General features: G+C 35.4%; 3 protein-coding genes across 5 annotated transcripts; 2 read left to right on the top strand and 1 right to left on the bottom strand.

The window, feature by feature from the left end:
• Positions 1 to 2,757: 2,757 nt before the first annotated feature.
• LOC129293404 (uncharacterized) lies at positions 2,758 to 6,642 on the top strand. 3 transcript variants are annotated; one of them, XM_054931345.1, is made up of 7 exons: positions 2,758 to 2,899; positions 3,736 to 3,945; positions 4,032 to 4,172; positions 5,062 to 5,170; positions 5,319 to 5,380; positions 5,782 to 5,885; positions 6,030 to 6,642. In XM_054931345.1, exons 2-7 carry the CDS (start codon positions 3,853 to 3,855, stop codon positions 6,136 to 6,138), a joined length of 618 nt encoding a protein of 205 aa, XP_054787320.1. In that variant the 5' UTR covers positions 2,758 to 2,899; positions 3,736 to 3,852; the 3' UTR covers positions 6,139 to 6,642. The 3 variants fall into 3 exon arrangements, with proteins under 3 accessions (XP_054787320.1, XP_054787322.1, XP_054787321.1); XM_054931347.1 differs by having other exon boundaries at positions 2,781 to 2,899; positions 3,740 to 3,945; XM_054931346.1 differs by having other exon boundaries at positions 2,787 to 2,899; positions 3,806 to 3,945.
• Positions 6,643 to 9,016: 2,374 nt separating this feature from the next.
• Positions 9,017 to 11,118, top strand: LOC129292873 (E3 ubiquitin-protein ligase ATL6-like). The gene is made up of 2 exons (XM_054930546.1): positions 9,017 to 9,725; positions 10,454 to 11,118. Exons 1-2 carry the CDS (start codon positions 9,104 to 9,106, stop codon positions 10,867 to 10,869), a joined length of 1,038 nt encoding a protein of 345 aa, XP_054786521.1. The 5' UTR covers positions 9,017 to 9,103; the 3' UTR covers positions 10,870 to 11,118.
• A 307-nt stretch (positions 11,119 to 11,425) lies between these two features.
• LOC129292872 (methyl-CpG-binding domain-containing protein 13) lies at positions 11,426 to 16,878 on the bottom strand. Its single transcript, XM_054930545.1, has 6 exons — positions 16,692 to 16,878; positions 15,284 to 15,394; positions 15,083 to 15,178; positions 14,714 to 14,860; positions 13,551 to 13,716; positions 11,426 to 12,931 (listed from the first exon to the last, which is right to left on the bottom strand). Exons 1-6 carry the CDS (start codon positions 16,773 to 16,775, stop codon positions 11,676 to 11,678), a joined length of 1,860 nt encoding a protein of 619 aa, XP_054786520.1. The 5' UTR covers positions 16,776 to 16,878; the 3' UTR covers positions 11,426 to 11,675.
• Between the last annotated feature and the right edge of the window lie 915 nt (positions 16,879 to 17,793).

Here is a 17,793-nt window from a genome sequence, read left to right as displayed (position 1 = left end):
GGCCCTAATACTGTCAAATTGATAGCAGAATTCATTGTTAAAATTTGTGCAATTACGCCGCAGTGTGTGTCACAGAGGTGAACATGCCACGGCATTTGTTCAACAAGCCGCGGCACATGCCTAAAAAATTTTCAAAAATTTTCTTGTTTCAAATTCTTAAATAAATGCACTCACTTATGTAATGATCTCATGCTTTTGTATATTTATGAACTCTGATTTGTCTAATTGTAAGACTTGAAATGATATTTGTTTTATAAACTTGAGATCCTCATTTTGTTAACCAATGAAAACTTTATATTTTGATAGTTACTATAATCCCATTCTCTAATTACTTAGAATTTGGTTTTAATTATGGGATTAGAAAGAGGAGGATATTACACACGGCATAGAAACATGGTTATTTAGTTGCTATAGGGAAAGGATTGAGCAATCCGCAGGTAGAGTTGCATAGGCTTTCCTCCCCTTAGGGCCAGGATCCATTGGCAAAACAATGCTCTATAGGGGTGACGGGCTCGTCAGTTGGTTTTTTAGAGAACAGCTCCATGATCTTGGTATAGGAGCCAGCACCTCTAATCTTGCTTTCTAGGTCGACTAAGAGGGTAGAGTAAGAATCGTGCCTCTCAAGGATAGCATAGAAATTCCCCTCCCCGGTGATCGATAGCCCCAGATACATGAAGACGTCCTATAGTGTGATAGACATGGGACTCAGCTCGAACATGAAGGCATTGTAGCCTGGCACCCAAAAACTTAGAAGGGCTATCAGCAGGTTGATCGAAATGCGACATCAGCCAAGGAAAGTTGAATGAGGTCATAAAGACCCATCTCTTTTCACTGTTGTTCATAGGTCTGCTTCAAGCGTTTTACCAAGTTGGTCTAGGTGTGATGAGATTGGGGCCAATTCTAAAGCTTTTAGCAAGATGACTTGAGAAAAGGGCAAAGTCATTTAGGCCAGAATTAGGTTGTGAATTGAGGTTAGGGCATAGATTTGGTTGGGGAGGAGCAGTCACCTCAGATAGGTCAGAAGAGATAGTCAGATACTTGACGTTGCTTTTATTAGAGATTTGAAAACTTTAAGGAGAAGTACTGAAAAGACAATGAACAGTCAATATTTTCATCCCAGATAAAATAGAAGGACTAAAGACTAAAGAAAAGTAAGAAGCTTACTAGAAGGCAACGGAATCATGGAATGATAAATCCTCTTGTAATAGAAATAGAGAGATGTCCTAATCCAGAGGCAATATGAGTTTTAGCAATTGGATATGTATCGTCGTCAATCCTCCTAGCAAAGTAACGGGATTCCTAATGGTGCCTAGGGAATCAGGCAGACTTCTGATAGAAGTAGTAGATGGCGCAGCAACAAAGGTGGTGGCAACAGTATAGAAAGCCATTTTTGAGCAAAGGGAAGATTGGAGCAAGGGATGCAAAAGCTTAAATGACAAGAAATGGCAAGAGAAGTGACAAGAAAAACAAATAAGTTTATATTAACAAAGGGCGCTCAAAGACGAAGTGACGTTTCAGTTTTTTCGAACGTGCCACATGGCTTACATTATCAGCCACTAACATCTAGGGGGCATTATTTGGGCTAAAATATGACATGTCACTTGTAAAGCTATTTGGTTGAGTTACTGAAGAGTCAGGCCCAATCTAAACAAAAGGGCTAGCCTCGAGCTCAATAGAAGGCCACGATAGGGTGAACATGTCAAAATCCCATTAGCTACAAACATTGGACCATTGGCATATAAAGACACGATCTCAAGTGATCTCGAAATTTACAAGAGCAGTATCATCGTGCCTTAATATCTCGGTGAGACGATTTAGTTGCTAAAAATAGAGAATACTGAGTAAAGATCGTGCCATGAGTTTTGCCGAATCCCTGATTCTTCGGTAGAACGTTCTAGGTGTTAAAGGAAAGGCTACTATTACTTTGACACTATAAATAAAGTATGAAAACACAGAAGAAAGATAATCAATACTTAAGAAAGACTTACATTTTGTACTTATAACTTTTTAGGTTTAATAGTTAGTTTTTACCTTCAATTTAATCTCGTAATCTTTTTACATTTTAATAAAAATTAAAAACACTTGTTCTATCAAGTCTTGTGTATCTTTTATATTTGAGTGATCTGTGGTAAGGAAGCTCAAGACCCTTTTGTTATTAATTGAGACTCAACGTCTGTGACACGCTTGGATATTTGTTGTTCACACACGAATAATATAATATAAATATAAATATAAATATTTAGTTATTTACAAAATAATAAATATTTTTGTTATTTGCACATACTTTGAAGAATTACTATAATCACTATTCAGCCAGAAAACTATTCATATATGTGTGTGTATATATATATATATATATATTTTGCGCGTGTGTGTATATATATGTTGCGTTAGTATAAAATTGTGTGTTATAAGTTACAACATATTTTGACTTGCTTTACCTTTTTTTTTAAAATAAATTTTACTTCTCCTACACAGCTTGAAAAATTTAAAATTTTAATTATTTGAAATTTTTTTAAAGGAATGAGTATGAGAAAACATAAGGACATTAAAAAAGAATATATGTATTTGATGTATTTAGAATTTAGAAGTTGAATCAAAACCTTTGTAAAAATCTTATGAAAAAATTAAAATTTTTACAGATATAATCCATATTACAGGTCACGGCCCCATTTAACCAAAATGTTCTTAATGCTATTTTATATTTTAATGAGGTAATTATTTTGGTTATTCAAGTAATTAATTTTCGACCTTTCCTTAATTATACGTTACAACCCCGACAAAACACGATCTCGTGAGTGGCGGATCCATTTCTCTTCATCGACACGACGAACAAGCATCCCACACTCCGTCAGGCGCCGTCCACCGTTGTCAGCCCTGCGTGGTTGTTCTTTATCCGGTGAGATTGATTTGTTCAACCTGGCTTTGAATCTAGATTGGAAATTTTTTCCCTCGTCATCTGTTTTCTGAGTGGTTGTTCTTGTTTTGTTTTAAATTTGGCTTTGAATCTGGTCGTGTAATCGTTTGAATATTGAAGATTTTGAGCTTCGGAATATTTACAGATTGATTTAATTTTTTTGGCACTAGTTTTTGCTTGGATGGTGTGTAATTGGCCATTGTACTTCTGCCCTCTTCATTTTGATTACTAGCGAGTTGTATGATTGGGATTGTATTGTTTTGCAATGTTGGATTTGTTGTGTATTGGCATTCTGTTTATTAATCTTTTTATGTTATCATCAATTTAGAAAATTGTCAAGGCATTTGTCATGTATGATCTTGTAAATGACTTGGCTCGAGATGGTCAAAGTATCTGGAACAAAAATTAAAAGGGTATTATGTCAACTATGCATATTTCAAAGATTTCAGTGGGGGCAGAGCGTAATATAAGCCCGCATATGGCTATCTGTATCATGAAAGTGGGATTCAAATTGTGCAGGGATTGCCACTAAGATCAAGTATAGAATACTTGATCAACTATCTGCAGAGTAAAATCGTTTGATTGCAAATAATCTACTTTTTTTGTGGTAAAGTTGAATCTAGTTGTTGGGGCACTATCAAGTTGTGCATATGAATTTGCTAATATGACACTTAAATAGAAAGGGGTAATGGGTGATGAACCAAATACCGCCTGTTAACTGCTTATTGCTCAAGCAGACTTTCCCCTCTATTTTCATGCATCTAAAGCTAAACCTTGACTTGAACAAGAAAGCTGAACGTTTTAGTTTTGTATTCAAGATAGCGTACTGTTGACCAGAGGAGCTATTGTGTAACATGGAATGAGCTTCACAATCTACTCTTCTTGAAGGTGAGAGAGTCAGAGATAATATACAAAGCAAGCTTATAGAAGAAGCAATGTTTACACTGTTCTATGGACTTTGGAAGTATATGTTCAGTAAGACAGAGTTTCATGTTCTCATTCTTGGGATTGACAAGGCTGGCAAAACGGTAATGCAGCGTTCAATTGCTTTATTTTCAAATTCCAAAACCATTTTTCATTGTTCTGAATTGTGGTGCTATTCATAAATTTGTAGACTTTACTGGAGAAGTTGAAATCATCATACTCAAACTTAGAAGGACTTCCTCCTGATCGAATTGTTCCAACCGTTGGACTAAACATTGGTCGGATAGAAGTATCAAATACAAAACTTGTATTCTGGGACCTGGGAGGCCAGGTATGGGCATCAAAGTGGCAAACATCTTTTTCATTCTGGCTTTTTATGAGTTGCTGAAGACTTTAATGCTGTCACTTAGTTAAAATTCTTTCTTTTTATAAATTTGATACTTCCGGTGATTCTAGGTATGTCTTTTCTATGCTATTTTGATAGACTAAAACAGAATTACTGGAAAAGAAAGAAAATATTTTTATTTCAAGATTTTTGCGGGAAATCTGATTCGCTTATGTGGTTAAAAGTTACTGAAATGAATCCCCTAAAAGCTGTGATATGGTTATGTTGATGAGGTTGTATTTTTTTCTCTCTGTTTTCTTCATTTTTTTCTTCTTTTAAAAAATAGGGAAAAGGTCAGCAATAGAAGTTTTGAAGCCTTAAACTTCACCACTTTAGGAGATTCTCAATTTCATCAGATCCCCATCCGAAGTTACTCTGAAATTTATGTTGGCTTCGTTGTTTATCTTAGCTACATAACCTTTTCTACCTCTTCTTTTCTGGCTATATGTTAGAATTTGTTACTTGTTTGTTGAATCCTGCAATTTTCCACCTTCCTAATTTCACCCTTCCCTGTCTGAATCTCAAATTTTCTAACCTTGTTAATGCTAAAGGACTTTTGTTTGTGCAAAGCATGCTTCTTCTTCTTTTTTTTTCCAAACAGATGCCTCTTTCCTTTTCTTGGTTTGTATTTTTCCTCATTATGATTATAATTTATATGGTTATAATCTCAAAAATGCAATAGTTTTGTTCAGTTAGCTTGCTGGTATGGGGCCATGAGTAGTATCTATCATTTGGTGGAAAGCGCATGTACTTTTCACGCTCTCTTCTGTCTGTTATTGTGTTCCATTCCTTCTCTATTTTGGTTTATAAGATACTGATGCAAGGGGTGTATCAGCCTGGACTTCGATCAATATGGGAGAAATATTATGAAGAAGCCCACGCTGTGATATTTGTTATAGATGCTGCATGTCCCTCGCGCTTTGAAGATGCCAAGTCTGCACTTGGTTAGTAAGATTGATCTTTATGTTATAGTTTATAAATTCACAGTGCTCTAAGTCTAAGGTGTTTTCTGGCAATTGCAATAATACTGAATGTGTTTGGGGGGGGGGGGGACACAGATTGATGATGTAATGACTTTGACTTGTATATCAGAAAAGGTACTTCGGCATGAGGATTTACAAGGAGCACCTCTTTTAATATTAGCAAACAAGCAGGTGAGAGTAATTATCCCTTCTTGTGGTCCTATATAACCTTATAAGCTTTTGACACGTCATGAGCAAAATTTCTTGGTTCAGTATCCTCTGTCTATTGGATAATGACTATAAAATATCATGCAGTCCTGTGTGGATGTATGAGAAATTATAATACAGTCCAGTGTTTTTGGTTGCCATACATGAATTCCCATAAATTTTGAGACGCCAGTGCTTATGCAGCCAATGGGCACTGTAGGGGCACAAGGTAGTTTTTTTTCACCCGCAAAAGGGCAGAATTTGGCGACTGTTTTGTTTCCTTTTTTGATCTTTCCTTCAAAAAAGCATCTCAAGCTCTCTTTTGATCTTCTTTTGATTTCAATCTCTCTGTGGGAGCTGCCTTATTCACATTATTGTATTTATAGGATCTTCCGGAAGCAGTTTCGGCTGAAGAACTTGGTCGTTACCTGGATCTAAAGAAGCTGGGTGAAAGAGTTTACATGTTTGAAGCTGTGTCAGGCTATGATGGGTAAGTAGGAAGTTTATTTTCCAATGCATCTGGTTAGTAATTATCCATTCACTTACACACACCAAGCTAATATTTGTGTGTGTGTCTGTGATGATAAGGAAGCACTGAGGTTTTGTAAATGGGTTTTGTTTTAAAATATTGCAGAAAGGGGATAAAGGGGAGTGTAGAGTGGCTGGTGGAAGTGATGGAGAGAAGTAAGAGGACTGAAATGTTAAGAGTTCGGGCTGGTGCTATGGGTTCAGGCCCTGCTTAGGAGGGATCTTGAACTGAAATTGAGCTGTTTAACCATTCCTTTTCATCTTTTTTAAATCCAAATTGGAATGTAAATGACTCAGTCGTTGGAGAAGAAAAAGGAAAGAAAAGGAAAAGAACAGCTTCTGACTGCAGATCACCTTGATCCTGAAATTTCATTCAATTGTTGAAATTGTAATACAGTAGAAGCTTCACCAGGTGCTAGCAAAATCAATTTTAAGTCCTGGGAATGGAGGACTTTCTGCTTCTCTATAGTTCTACATAGGACACGCTATGTGAACTCCGCAGTCTTTGGTTGATGTGAAACTTTTTTGTGTTTAGATAATCAATCAATTATAAATATATCTGATATGATTTCTATCGAAAAGTACCCTCTGACGTGATTCTTCACACGCACACACTGCCCTATTCTATCAGCTGTATGCATGCCAGACCAGGCTAGTCCATGACTTCATGTATCCATTGACCTTGAAAAGGATTTGAAATTTACCATTTTGGATGACAATGTTAGTTCAACTCATTTACATATTTTTGTCAATTAGATTGTGGCCTGTGGGTGTTGCGCTTCTGAGATATCTTGCTAATCTGAATTTATATAAATTTTATACTGTATTATAACAATGTTGATTTTTATTGAGGATCGTGTGAAAGAGCACTTTCATTTATTTTAAATAATGAATCAATTTAATGGATTACTTCTCTCTTCACTTCTAAATGTAAAGGCTAATTGTCTAATTTACAGAGGTTAAACAAATTGGAAAAGCAGGTTATCTGTGAAAAAATGTGTGCTGTTTTTTTTTTAAATGTTTTTTTTAATCATGTACAATATTGAAGTATTATCAATATAATTTTAACTAACTCCATGTAGTTTAGGGGAAAAAAACTAATAAATTATTAATTAAATTAACTTCGTCTTGATCCCTAACTTTGAAAAGCAAATGGGATTGAAAAAGATTGATATTTTCATAGATTGTGCTGAAGCTATGGAAATAGTAAATGGAGAAATTCAGAAAAACCACCCTTCTAATGATTTTGTAGAAGGTGCCAGACTTTTCGTTAGAAGATATTGGCAAGTTTATGTTATTTTTTGTACATTGAAGTTAATCAATGGACTCATCTTTTAGTTAGGACGTTTCATGATCTTGTCTTATATTTTTTGTATCTTTCATCAACTCCCACTTCTCTTTATAGTAAACGCATGTAACCTCAGTATATTTGACTAATGTAGTTTTCAACTTCCATTAAAAAAAAAAAAAAGCAAAACCAAGTAGAAGGATGAAAGAAAAAGCAAAACCGAGTAGAAGGATGAAAGAAGAGTTTGGAAGATGCAAGGTAATTTAAGAGAGAACGAAAATACAACTTCGGGAGCATGAGAGATCCTCATCCTCATCCTCAGTGACGAATGCAAAGAGTGTTGTGGCAAGCTTGGAATTCAAGTTAAAGCTTTCTGCTGACTCATCCCACACATTAAACGCTTTCATTAGGCCTTGCACAGTCCACCTCTATTGTCCATTCTCAACTTACAGGAACTAATATATATGGTTAGGTTCTTATGAATTCTAATATCAAAGTTCTTATGAATTTACTTCTATGAAGTAGTTCAGTATAGCCTTGTAATTGCGCATTATAAATTTTTTAACATGACTAATAAACAAGTGTTTCTTAGTATAGAGCATCCATATAAATTATAAATAAACAGGTGAGACGAACTTACATCACCTTAAATCAAATATCATGTCTCTCGTTCTACATATAATAAGGGATGCGTTAGAGAGGAAAAATAAATGTAAAGAAAAAAATAAATCAGATATATAATCTTATTTTGTTTTATCAATGTCAAAGGAATCATAGATCTTGCAGACACATGTTTTTAAAGTAGTTTTTAGGTTTTTTCTTTCTATAAGAAACTTTTTCGACTTGAATTAAAATAAATCTCACATTTCAAATCAATAATTTAAAATCTTCTTTTAAATTTAGAAACAACTCATGGAGATAAACATTGAACATTAACAGTAATCATATAATAAATATTATATATTATATTCTTATATAATAAAAGTATTTATTTCCTATACCAAATACACCCTTGTTTTTTTATTTTTGTAAACAAATTCATTAAATTGAATACTTACTCTTCTTGGTCTTTATCATGAATCAAAGTAAAAAGCAGGTACACGAATCCATTGAAATTTATTTCGAAGTAAATAAACCTTGTAATGTATGAATCGATGGACATCTAATATTTTATATTTAGATAAGCACTCTCCCACATTAAAATCTTAAAAAATGAGCTGCTATTCTATAACAATACAATTTCGTTACGTTGGGTTGGGCGGATTGCAAAGTTATAACCCTACAATTTTGCTATAAATCCAATAGTATATGTTGATATTTTTGTATTACTTGGGGTAGACGATATTCAGATATTCAGATCGTCTCACGTCAAGTAGAGAGAATTTAATAGAATTTAAACTAATTTAAATTCAAATTGAGTATTGATAAATGCTTTGAAGTGACAAGCTTTTCACCAAATTTTAATACTTTTGTATTTTCACGTATCCAACTTCATATGCTGATATTACTTACTAGTTGTTGCTAGTTGTCAATTACCACGCATGCATTATCAGTACTTTCCCTTGTTCCCTAGTTTCTCAATAATAATAAAAAAAAATTTGTTGAAAAGGCCATTGAGGTGCGAGTACTTATGATAGCTTTTTCACCAAATTAAAACATTACTATTTATAAAATAAATAATTATGATTTTAGAATTTGTTATTTTAAGAATCTCAATCAAATCCATTTAATCAAAGTAAATGAAAAATGAAACAGCTTGGTCCCCAATTCACCGAATCAGTAATCATAAATTCAGAGCCGTCTTCTCCAAGAAATTCTTCCGTTTCTCTTTTTGCTTAACAATTAAAATCAGTTCAAACGAGGCTGATCATTTTCAGAACTTCTGAATCCAAATGATCGAAACCAGACGATGTCACTACAGCGTACTTACATGGTCTCACAGCTTACTCTTGCTCCTCCTAGCAACGATGAACGTCTCCGGCGGCGCCGTTCCACAGTCAGCTACTGCACCATCGCCGCTGCCGCTTTCGCCGGTGACTCCCGATGGCATCGACTTTGTGATTTTTGTCAAGGCCACAGCCATCGTGTGCGCTGTCCTCTTCATCACCGTCTTTTCGGTCTACCTCAATTACTGGACCGCGTTAGCGTTCGCCGGCCAGCACCAGTTGGGCGGTGGCCTTGACGGCGTAAATTGGCGGTGTTCTTGCTCCCGAGGAATCGACCGGGAAGTCCTGGACACATTCCCGATCCTCGTGTATTCCACCATCAAAAACCACAAGATCGGAAAAGGAGAGCTCGAATGCGCAGTGTGCTTGAGCGAGTTCGAAGACCACGAGACTCTCCGGTTGATACCAAAATGCAACCATGTGTTTCACCCCGAGTGTATCGATGCCTGGTTAGCTTCTCATGTGACTTGTCCCATTTGCCGCGCAAATCTGAAACCAGATTCCGGCGAAGTAGCAGTCAGAATGCCGACTCAGTTGAACGCTAATGAATTGAGCGTAGAGAGTGGAGGTAACAACTCGCGATACAATTTTTTGATGAACAATTCGACGTGTGAAATTTTAAGCGAGTAAATCTTCTCAAGCTCAACACTTCTAATAACAATGCATATGTACAGGTGGCAGCTATAGCTTAAGCCTCAAGGTTCCATATGTCGAGTTGATTTTTTTTTTTAAAGAACAGTTCAATGCTTAGATTTATAATTTAGGGTTTATTAATCGAAATCAATAGACTTTTTTTTTTTTGGAAGGCTTACCAATCATTTTGACCTGTTAATTGGTTTATTTCATTGAATTTGATTTCTTAAATTTATTTCAATTTAATATTTAAAATCAATTGATATTGGCATTGGTATCCATATCATATAAATATTTAACTTTTTTTATGATTAAAAGTGATATCTTGATTTTTTTAATACTTTTTAACTAATATCTTTTAAATATTAAAATAAAAACTAATCGTCAATCATCATCGACATATAGTAGATAGATAAAGTATAAAATTTATATCAAATCATATCGTTTATATGCCATAAATTGTGCTTGGTGTAGACATAATCGAATCAAATCTTATGGGACAATGAATTTAGCGAATTTAAAAGATTGAATTTTTGAATCTACAGAGACTTTTTGGGTTGCAAAAAAAGCGCTGAGAAGATATCTCATAAATCGTTCATAATTTCATTCAATTCAAAGAAATGAGAAGTAATTTGATTCGTGTTGATGGATATGAAAATTCAGGCAGAAGCAGGAGAGGTGAAGCGAGCGAAACACAGTATCACCAAGTGGCGCGGGTACCAAACGACGTCGGTCCGAGCAGCAGCAACTCTTCAGGAACAGGTAGAGCCACCATGGACGAAGCCAGAGCTAAGCAAAGTCGAGATCAAAGATCGAGATGGAGAATGTTCGAGAAGTTTCCGAGATCCAACTCAACGGGGCATTCGCTGGTGGAACAGCCTAGGACGAACAACGACACGGAGAGGTATACGCTAAGGTTGCCAGAGGAGGTGCGGAGGTATATTCTGATGAATCACGCGGCCATCGGGCATTCGGTGAGCTACCATGGGGTGATGAAAGGGGTGGGTTGGAGCGACAGCGAAGGAAGCAGCAGAGGTAAAAGGAACATGACGCCTGCAAGTGTTCATCGCAAAGATTAAGGTTTCTTCATTGTCTTCTTGATAAAAAGACACGCAACGTTGCGAACCACGAAAAACTTCTGGTTTGAAATGGTGAGATGCTGAGTTGGAAAGTATCTTCACTGTTGGTTCTTTCATAGCCTATATTTCTGATATTATTATATCTATTTTTTATTATTAGGCTTTTGTATTTGTTGCATATTCTAGGTTCGGCTTGGTTGATAGTTTGTATTATTTATCCAATTTTAAATATTTGAATTTTGTTTTTAATCAAGGGAAAAATATATTTTCTTCACTGTCATCAAAAGTTCATTTCTGAACTCATGTCTTAGATCACTTTTTATCTCATAAATTTTTGTCTGAACATGCATGAAATACCAGATAGTATTCTCGCCTGAAATATTATTGTGAAAAACCACTCACCACGGCATACAAAAACGACAGGTACAGAACCATTAGTATTATGCATCTAGTGCAGCTGTGTCAATTTCATCCTTAACCATGCAGTAATCCTCAGAACAAACTAAAACATTTGATATTTTAACCGCAGAGTATATACAAAAATAGTGCAGAAGAATTGAAGGGGAGGACCATGCCAGAATGCAAATAATAATGGTAAAAGTGAATGAAAAGGTTAAACACCTACTTTACTGTCAAGCTAACAAGAAACTAGTTCAGAACAACTCCTATAATGTACACAACACCAGAACCAGGGTTTCCACGCTCAGAAAACAACCAAAAGGATGTTAAAGGTTTAGTTGGTTATCTTTTTACAAAATATTTCCTAACTGTACAGTCTTAAGTTAGTACAGTTACTAGCTGATTGTTTATCTCTGGCACCCATTCCTTCTGTCTTGGCCGCCATATTGGCGCAGTCTGGCTCCAGCAGAATCCCCCATGCCAACGCCTCTAGTGTTGGGTAAAGCTGGATCCAGAAATGACTGTTGTTTAAATAAAGGATTCTGTGGTCCAAGATATTGGCTGCAATAATAGTCGGTCTGGCATAGATTATTTAGGCCACCACCTGACAAGGCTATCTCATTGAGTTCCTGGTTATTTGAAGTTCCGAACTGCTGCTGAAGGCAACTCTCACTATTTGGGTCATATCCCACTGGGATATTGCCAGTGAGAGTTTTTACTGCAAATTCTATGCAAGGATCCATCCATGAAATACCAAACGGTGATTCAGAAGTACTGCCAGTATGTTCTGCCGCAAGGTCTTTTGGTGGTGAAGACACATTGCATGCTTGCTTCCAGTCACTCACATTCTGCCCTATGATTTTCCTGTCATCCCCTTTAGCAGCAGCTGAAGTTTCAGAATACTTGCTATTCCTTAATTCAGATGAAATCTGACTGTCTTTGGAGGTTTCAAATGTTCCTTCAGTAAGAGTTTGTATTGCAAATGCAATGCATGGGTCTGATAATAGCTCTCCAAGGGGCAAGTCAAGAGAGTAGTCAAACTTTGCACCACCCTCCAGGTCTTTCACTTGCTCTTTGACAATAGCTGTGTTTCCCAGAGGCAAAAAAGAACAGCATTCTTGATCTTTTTCACTTTTTGGCTCTTCTAGAGTCTTCTCAGGAAGCTTTTCTCGAGCACATAAATTCCCATAAGAACGATTGCCCTGATTCAACTTTGGTGGCTCCTTTGTGTTCATCAAACTTCGAGGTTTATGCTTGATTTCTGATCCACTCTCATGCGCAGTAAGCTGTTTTGTTTCCTCATTAGGAAAACTCCCTGAAGATTTATCCTCATTTGTCAAGGCTACTTCACTAGAATTTTTAGCTGCACTTCGGCGCCTTGTTATAAGTTCTGGAACAGGATCAACCTGAATTCCAGCAAGACGTTTTGAGGCACGGCGAGGCAAGTTAATCTCCTTCTTGCGCTTGGATTTGCCCTGGCCTTTTTGAACTGTTTCAGTTGCGTGTTTTGCCTGTAAACTTTCTGGAAGTAGCTTTTCTGGGACAACTCCATCTGCACAACTGGGAATTAAATTACTTTCAGCTGAACTAACCTTCCCTTCTTTTTCATCTGAACATTCAGCTTGCAATGGAACTGAGCTGGTCAATTCAATGCCCATCGCACCTATATAATCACATGTAACCAAAACACATTAAATGCCTTTGCTGACTTGAGAAAAACCAAAATTCATTAATAATCAGAATGGTACACGGGTGTTTACATATAAAGTGAGCAAGTGTGAATGAGAGGTGAAAATCATGGAAAACCAATCCTCTAAACATCATCATACAGTGAGCAAACAAAGATATTCACATTAATTTTAATTTGATTCTTGAATACAATCTTCACCAAATTACTACTTGGACCAAAGGCTATGAAAAATATAAAACCTACTCAATTCCATATCTTTTTAAGATAACAGTAAGACGGAATTATTTTCAACCAGAATCACACTCTACTTAGAAAAAACATGCATCTTATTTTGAGAAAATATCAAATATATAGCAAGAAAGAATTTAATCAAATATATCTAAAAGGTGCTAATGTGAAATCAAACTTTCTACTAGAACATAAAGATCAAACTTCGTGTGAAATCTTCACCAAACTCTACTTAGAATAAAAACTTTACTAAATCGATGAAAGGCAAGATAATTGCATCCAAGCTTCATATAATCACATGAAATCAGTATAGTTTACTTCAGAAAAGGAAAAAAGGAAGGAAAGATAAAAATCAGAACTTTACAATGACAAGAATTGTGTTCGGAAAGAGGCATAGATTTTCCTGTAGATGCAGTTTTTTGAGTCTGATGGTCATTAACTATCCCGTCCAAATTTGCACCCTCACCCAAGACAGAGTGTCGAGTCACTCTGCCAACTGTTAATTTTGGCTTCTTGGCTACGCCTGCTGACTGAAAAGGAAATGTGAACAGGATTGTCAAACTAGAAATCTTGGCGAGGGAATTATGTCAAGCAAACAAAGGATTTCAATCACTCTGCAAGGATTGTCAAACTAAAAATCTTGGTGGGGAAATCATGTTGCGCAAACAAAGGGTTTCAACCACGCTGCAAGGCTGAAAATATGTTCATCAACAGAACTTATGAATCCAATTTAAGGCATTAATTCTAGTAATGAGATGACTGCTTTAGTATTCTGTTTTATAAGGCCACAATCAAAGATAGTTTCACCAGGTACACCGATAAACATTGTATTTAATTATTATCATGGCTTTGTTAACAAAATTACTGTTAAGATAATAAAGGGGCATAAATTGTATCATGTCCTACTTGTCAATAAGTAGCAGAACAAGGAAGGAAATTGTATCATGTCCTACTTGTCAATAAGTAGCAGAACAAGGAAGAGCCTGTACTATCACACCCAGCCTAATTGAATCTCACAGCCCATAGTCAACCAGTTCAACCAATATCAAATTATGTTGCAGACGAAGCAACATAGACTATTATCAGAATTGTCCATAGACATTAGAAAAAGAGTTAATTCAAGAAGCAGACCCTCAAACAGCAAATGTCAGATCGTTTGATGTTGTTAGATGCCCGTTAATGTTTGTGGGGTTCTTTCATGCTGTCAGGACGTGGCAATGCACTTTATTAAACTTGTTCCTGTCAATACTTGGTTATAATCTCATCCATGGAAAGGGAAACAGAAGAAAAGCCCAAATGAAAAGAAAACAAAGCTAATCACACAACAGTTCCAGATATTGTCCATTTAACATCTTGTTTGCAGTGCTGGGCTATTAGAAATTCCCTTTTCCAATTTTTACATGGCTAGTTGACAGCATTTTGACACACCAGGAAAGCCCAATGGTGGATGGATGCAAGTCAAGAGCTTATCTTACGATATTAACCAAGCATATAAACTGGAAGAACTCAAATAACAACAGCCCTTACAGAGAAAATGTCATCTTTCAATACTATATCTCCACTTCCTTTATCTTTTGGTTTGAATGCATTCCTTCCTATCTCCCCAGATTCAAGATAGCGAACAGCATCTTTTATAGATCGGAATACATACCCACTAACAGGATCAATGTAATACTGCAGATTAAGCATACAATTTGAAGTGCATTAATCATAAAGACAAATTAACAGCTCAAACTATTAGACATAACTTCAACTTTCAAGATCTCAGAAGACATAGCAATATGAAGCACAATTGGTAAAATTTCAGAGGCTAAAATACAAAATATTGAAAATGCTTACATTAAAACTAATTGGGAAGCATTATTATTCAATAGAAGGTGATATGGTAATGTTTACCGAATCTCTTCTTATTGTAGAACTCTTTTTTGTGACTCTGGTCTTTTTGATCCATCCTTCTGGTAACCCCTCTGCAACACCTTTCTCAATTACAACCTAGATTGCTTAAAGAAGCAAAGTTTTCTCACATTAGTTGATAGGACCAGATAGATTTATGACCCAGACAATATATGATCATCAAAAGAGGATTTGTAGACACACATTTTTCGAAATGTTTGTGACGCTGACTTGATTGTTCTGAGCTTTGTCAAGATAACGAGAAACCTCTACCATGGACTTGAATTTAAGTCCACTTGAAGGAGAAAAGTAAAACTGCAATAAGTATGAATTTCATAAGATTTAGGTTGACATCTTTGAAAATAGTCCTTTGGAGTTTCAGCGCGTAAATGTCCTTCTGGCTCAGTTAATTATTAAAATACAGCAAAGCAACGACTAGAGACAAAAGAGATAAAAGCTTGTTTACTTTATACTTGTTTTGCCATCACTGACTGGGAAATATTTTAAAATCGGAGCAAATATGATATGGATTTTTGAAAAAGGAAATTGCAGATTGAAAGATTAATAACCATTCCACAAATAGATAATTGAACTTAGCACCAGCGTAGGTTTCACGTAAGTAGATAACTGAAAAATTAATAACCATTCCACGCTAGTAGATATAAGAAATAAAGCACATTGAGAGTGCTAATTAGATTTCTCCCACAGCTAGTTTGGATGGATGGAATATAACATCATGAAACTGGCATCAAGGTAAAGATGATTCTCTCATCGACCAACAAAATAGATGACACTCTCACTTACGCTGCAGTTCCCTCTGTAAAATAAGCGACCAGGAATCAGAATAAATAGTTTTAATGAAAATTTCAAGCTTCGTAAATAGGAAAATCAAATTTGAAAAACTGCTTCGAGCGGTAAAATTCTCTAGATTCAAATATTATACAGACGCACAAAAACTTGCATGTATTTTTAGGAATACTGCTTCCAGAAGAAGCACCTCGATGGTCTAGCTTCATTCTTCTATGAGCTAGTTTGACTGGTGTGAAAATAGGATATACCCTCAAAACAGGTCCATAAACATCCAAAACCCTTTTATAGGTTCTTAACCCAAATAGTCAGGGAAGAGAGGACCTATAACACTTTTCCTTTAGTGCTTTCCCCTGACTCTGTAATCACAGAGAAAGAACAGCCACAGTCCATATTGATTTAGAAACTTCAATTGGGACGATATAGTTATAAGAAACAAGGTACAAAATGTCATGAGAGAACATGCAAATAGCAGATTCAACCAAAATGTAAACAACATAGAAATTTTGTTTCCCTATTACCACACGAACTGCAGCAACTTATCTCAAAAGCCAAGACTCTGTCTCGAAAATTTCTGAAAACTAGCGAAACCTAGCTCGCATCCATAACATTCCCTTCAACAAATACGAGAAAAAAAAAAAAAAAACATCTCAATTCCTCAAATGTTGTCCACTTTGAGGCAACCAAACCTGAAATCTCACCCCCGGGGTGAAACAGAAGAAGCTTATATCAACCCAAGGTAAGAGATCTCACATTTCTTAAGACAAGCCGTCAGAAGAAAAGCAAGCAGGAGAACTTCAATTACCTTGTCTCTCTTACCATTCTTCCTCACTTTCACTTCCACAGTCCATCCCGGAGGCAGGCGGTCGTCGGAGTCGGAGTCGGCCATTGCCGGCAACAGCAGTCGAGGAACAGAGATTCCGCTGATAGCTTGTTCGGGGGGCGGTGTGTCTCGTGATTGGTGTTTCTGCTTTGGAAGTGTCGGGGGCTTGAGTGCGCCTGCCTCCGAGTCAGGCCCTCAAAAAAGGCGAAACTTGCAACACCCACGTGGTGCCATACTTCCCCTGGGAATTGGGTATCTTTGTTTTTCATTATTATTAAGGGAGAGAACTTTGATAAACACATTTGGATCTTGCTTATTTAAATTTAAAATCTTTAAATTTTTAAAATTTTACTAAATTTAAAAGCATTAATTTGATACTAAATTTATAAAAAGTAATAATTTTTTTATTTAAATTAATATTAAAACTCATCTACTTCACTTATTTCTTTACTTACAAAATATTATTAATTAACTTACTTCACTTGTTCATTTTTCTAAAATAAAATCAAGTAAAAATCTGGCAATAAAAAAAAAAAGACAATGAATAATAATTCATAAATAAATGAATAACATAAAATGTAAGAACCAATAAGTTATCTTAAGATGATTTAAATACTTAAAATAAAAATAAATTAAGTAGGGTAATAAACAATATTCTGTAAGTAAATTAATAAATAAATAAGAAACTTTTAATATTAACTTAAATGAGAGGCAATTTTATCATTTTTTTAATTTAATATCAAATTAATACTCCTAGAATGTAGTAAAATTTTAAAAATTTAAGAACTTTAAATTTAAATAACTATGGTCCAAGAAGTTTTATTGAAATTCTCCCTATTATTAATTTATTATGAAAAAATACAAAAAATATCCTTAAAATATTCATATGTCAATTTAGCAAAGCAAAATTTGATAATTATGATTTGTTCTAAAAGATAATACGATTATTATTCAATGGAAAATGAGTGCTTTTATTATATTATTGATTAAAATAAAATATAAAATGATTATTTTCTTTATAAATTTCAAAAAGAAAGAAGTTATTTCCTAATTTATTCATGAATCACATGTTTGAAAAACAAGG

Source organism: Prosopis cineraria, unplaced genomic scaffold (genome assembly GCF_029017545.1).
Source record: "Prosopis cineraria cultivar Desert tree isolate PC_DT_omini unplaced genomic scaffold, ASM2901754v1 PC14, whole genome shotgun sequence".
NCBI lineage: Eukaryota > Viridiplantae > Streptophyta > Magnoliopsida > Fabales > Fabaceae > Prosopis > Prosopis cineraria.
The sequence above is the reverse complement of the archived record's forward strand: the minus strand, read 5'-3'. Positions and strand labels throughout refer to the sequence as shown.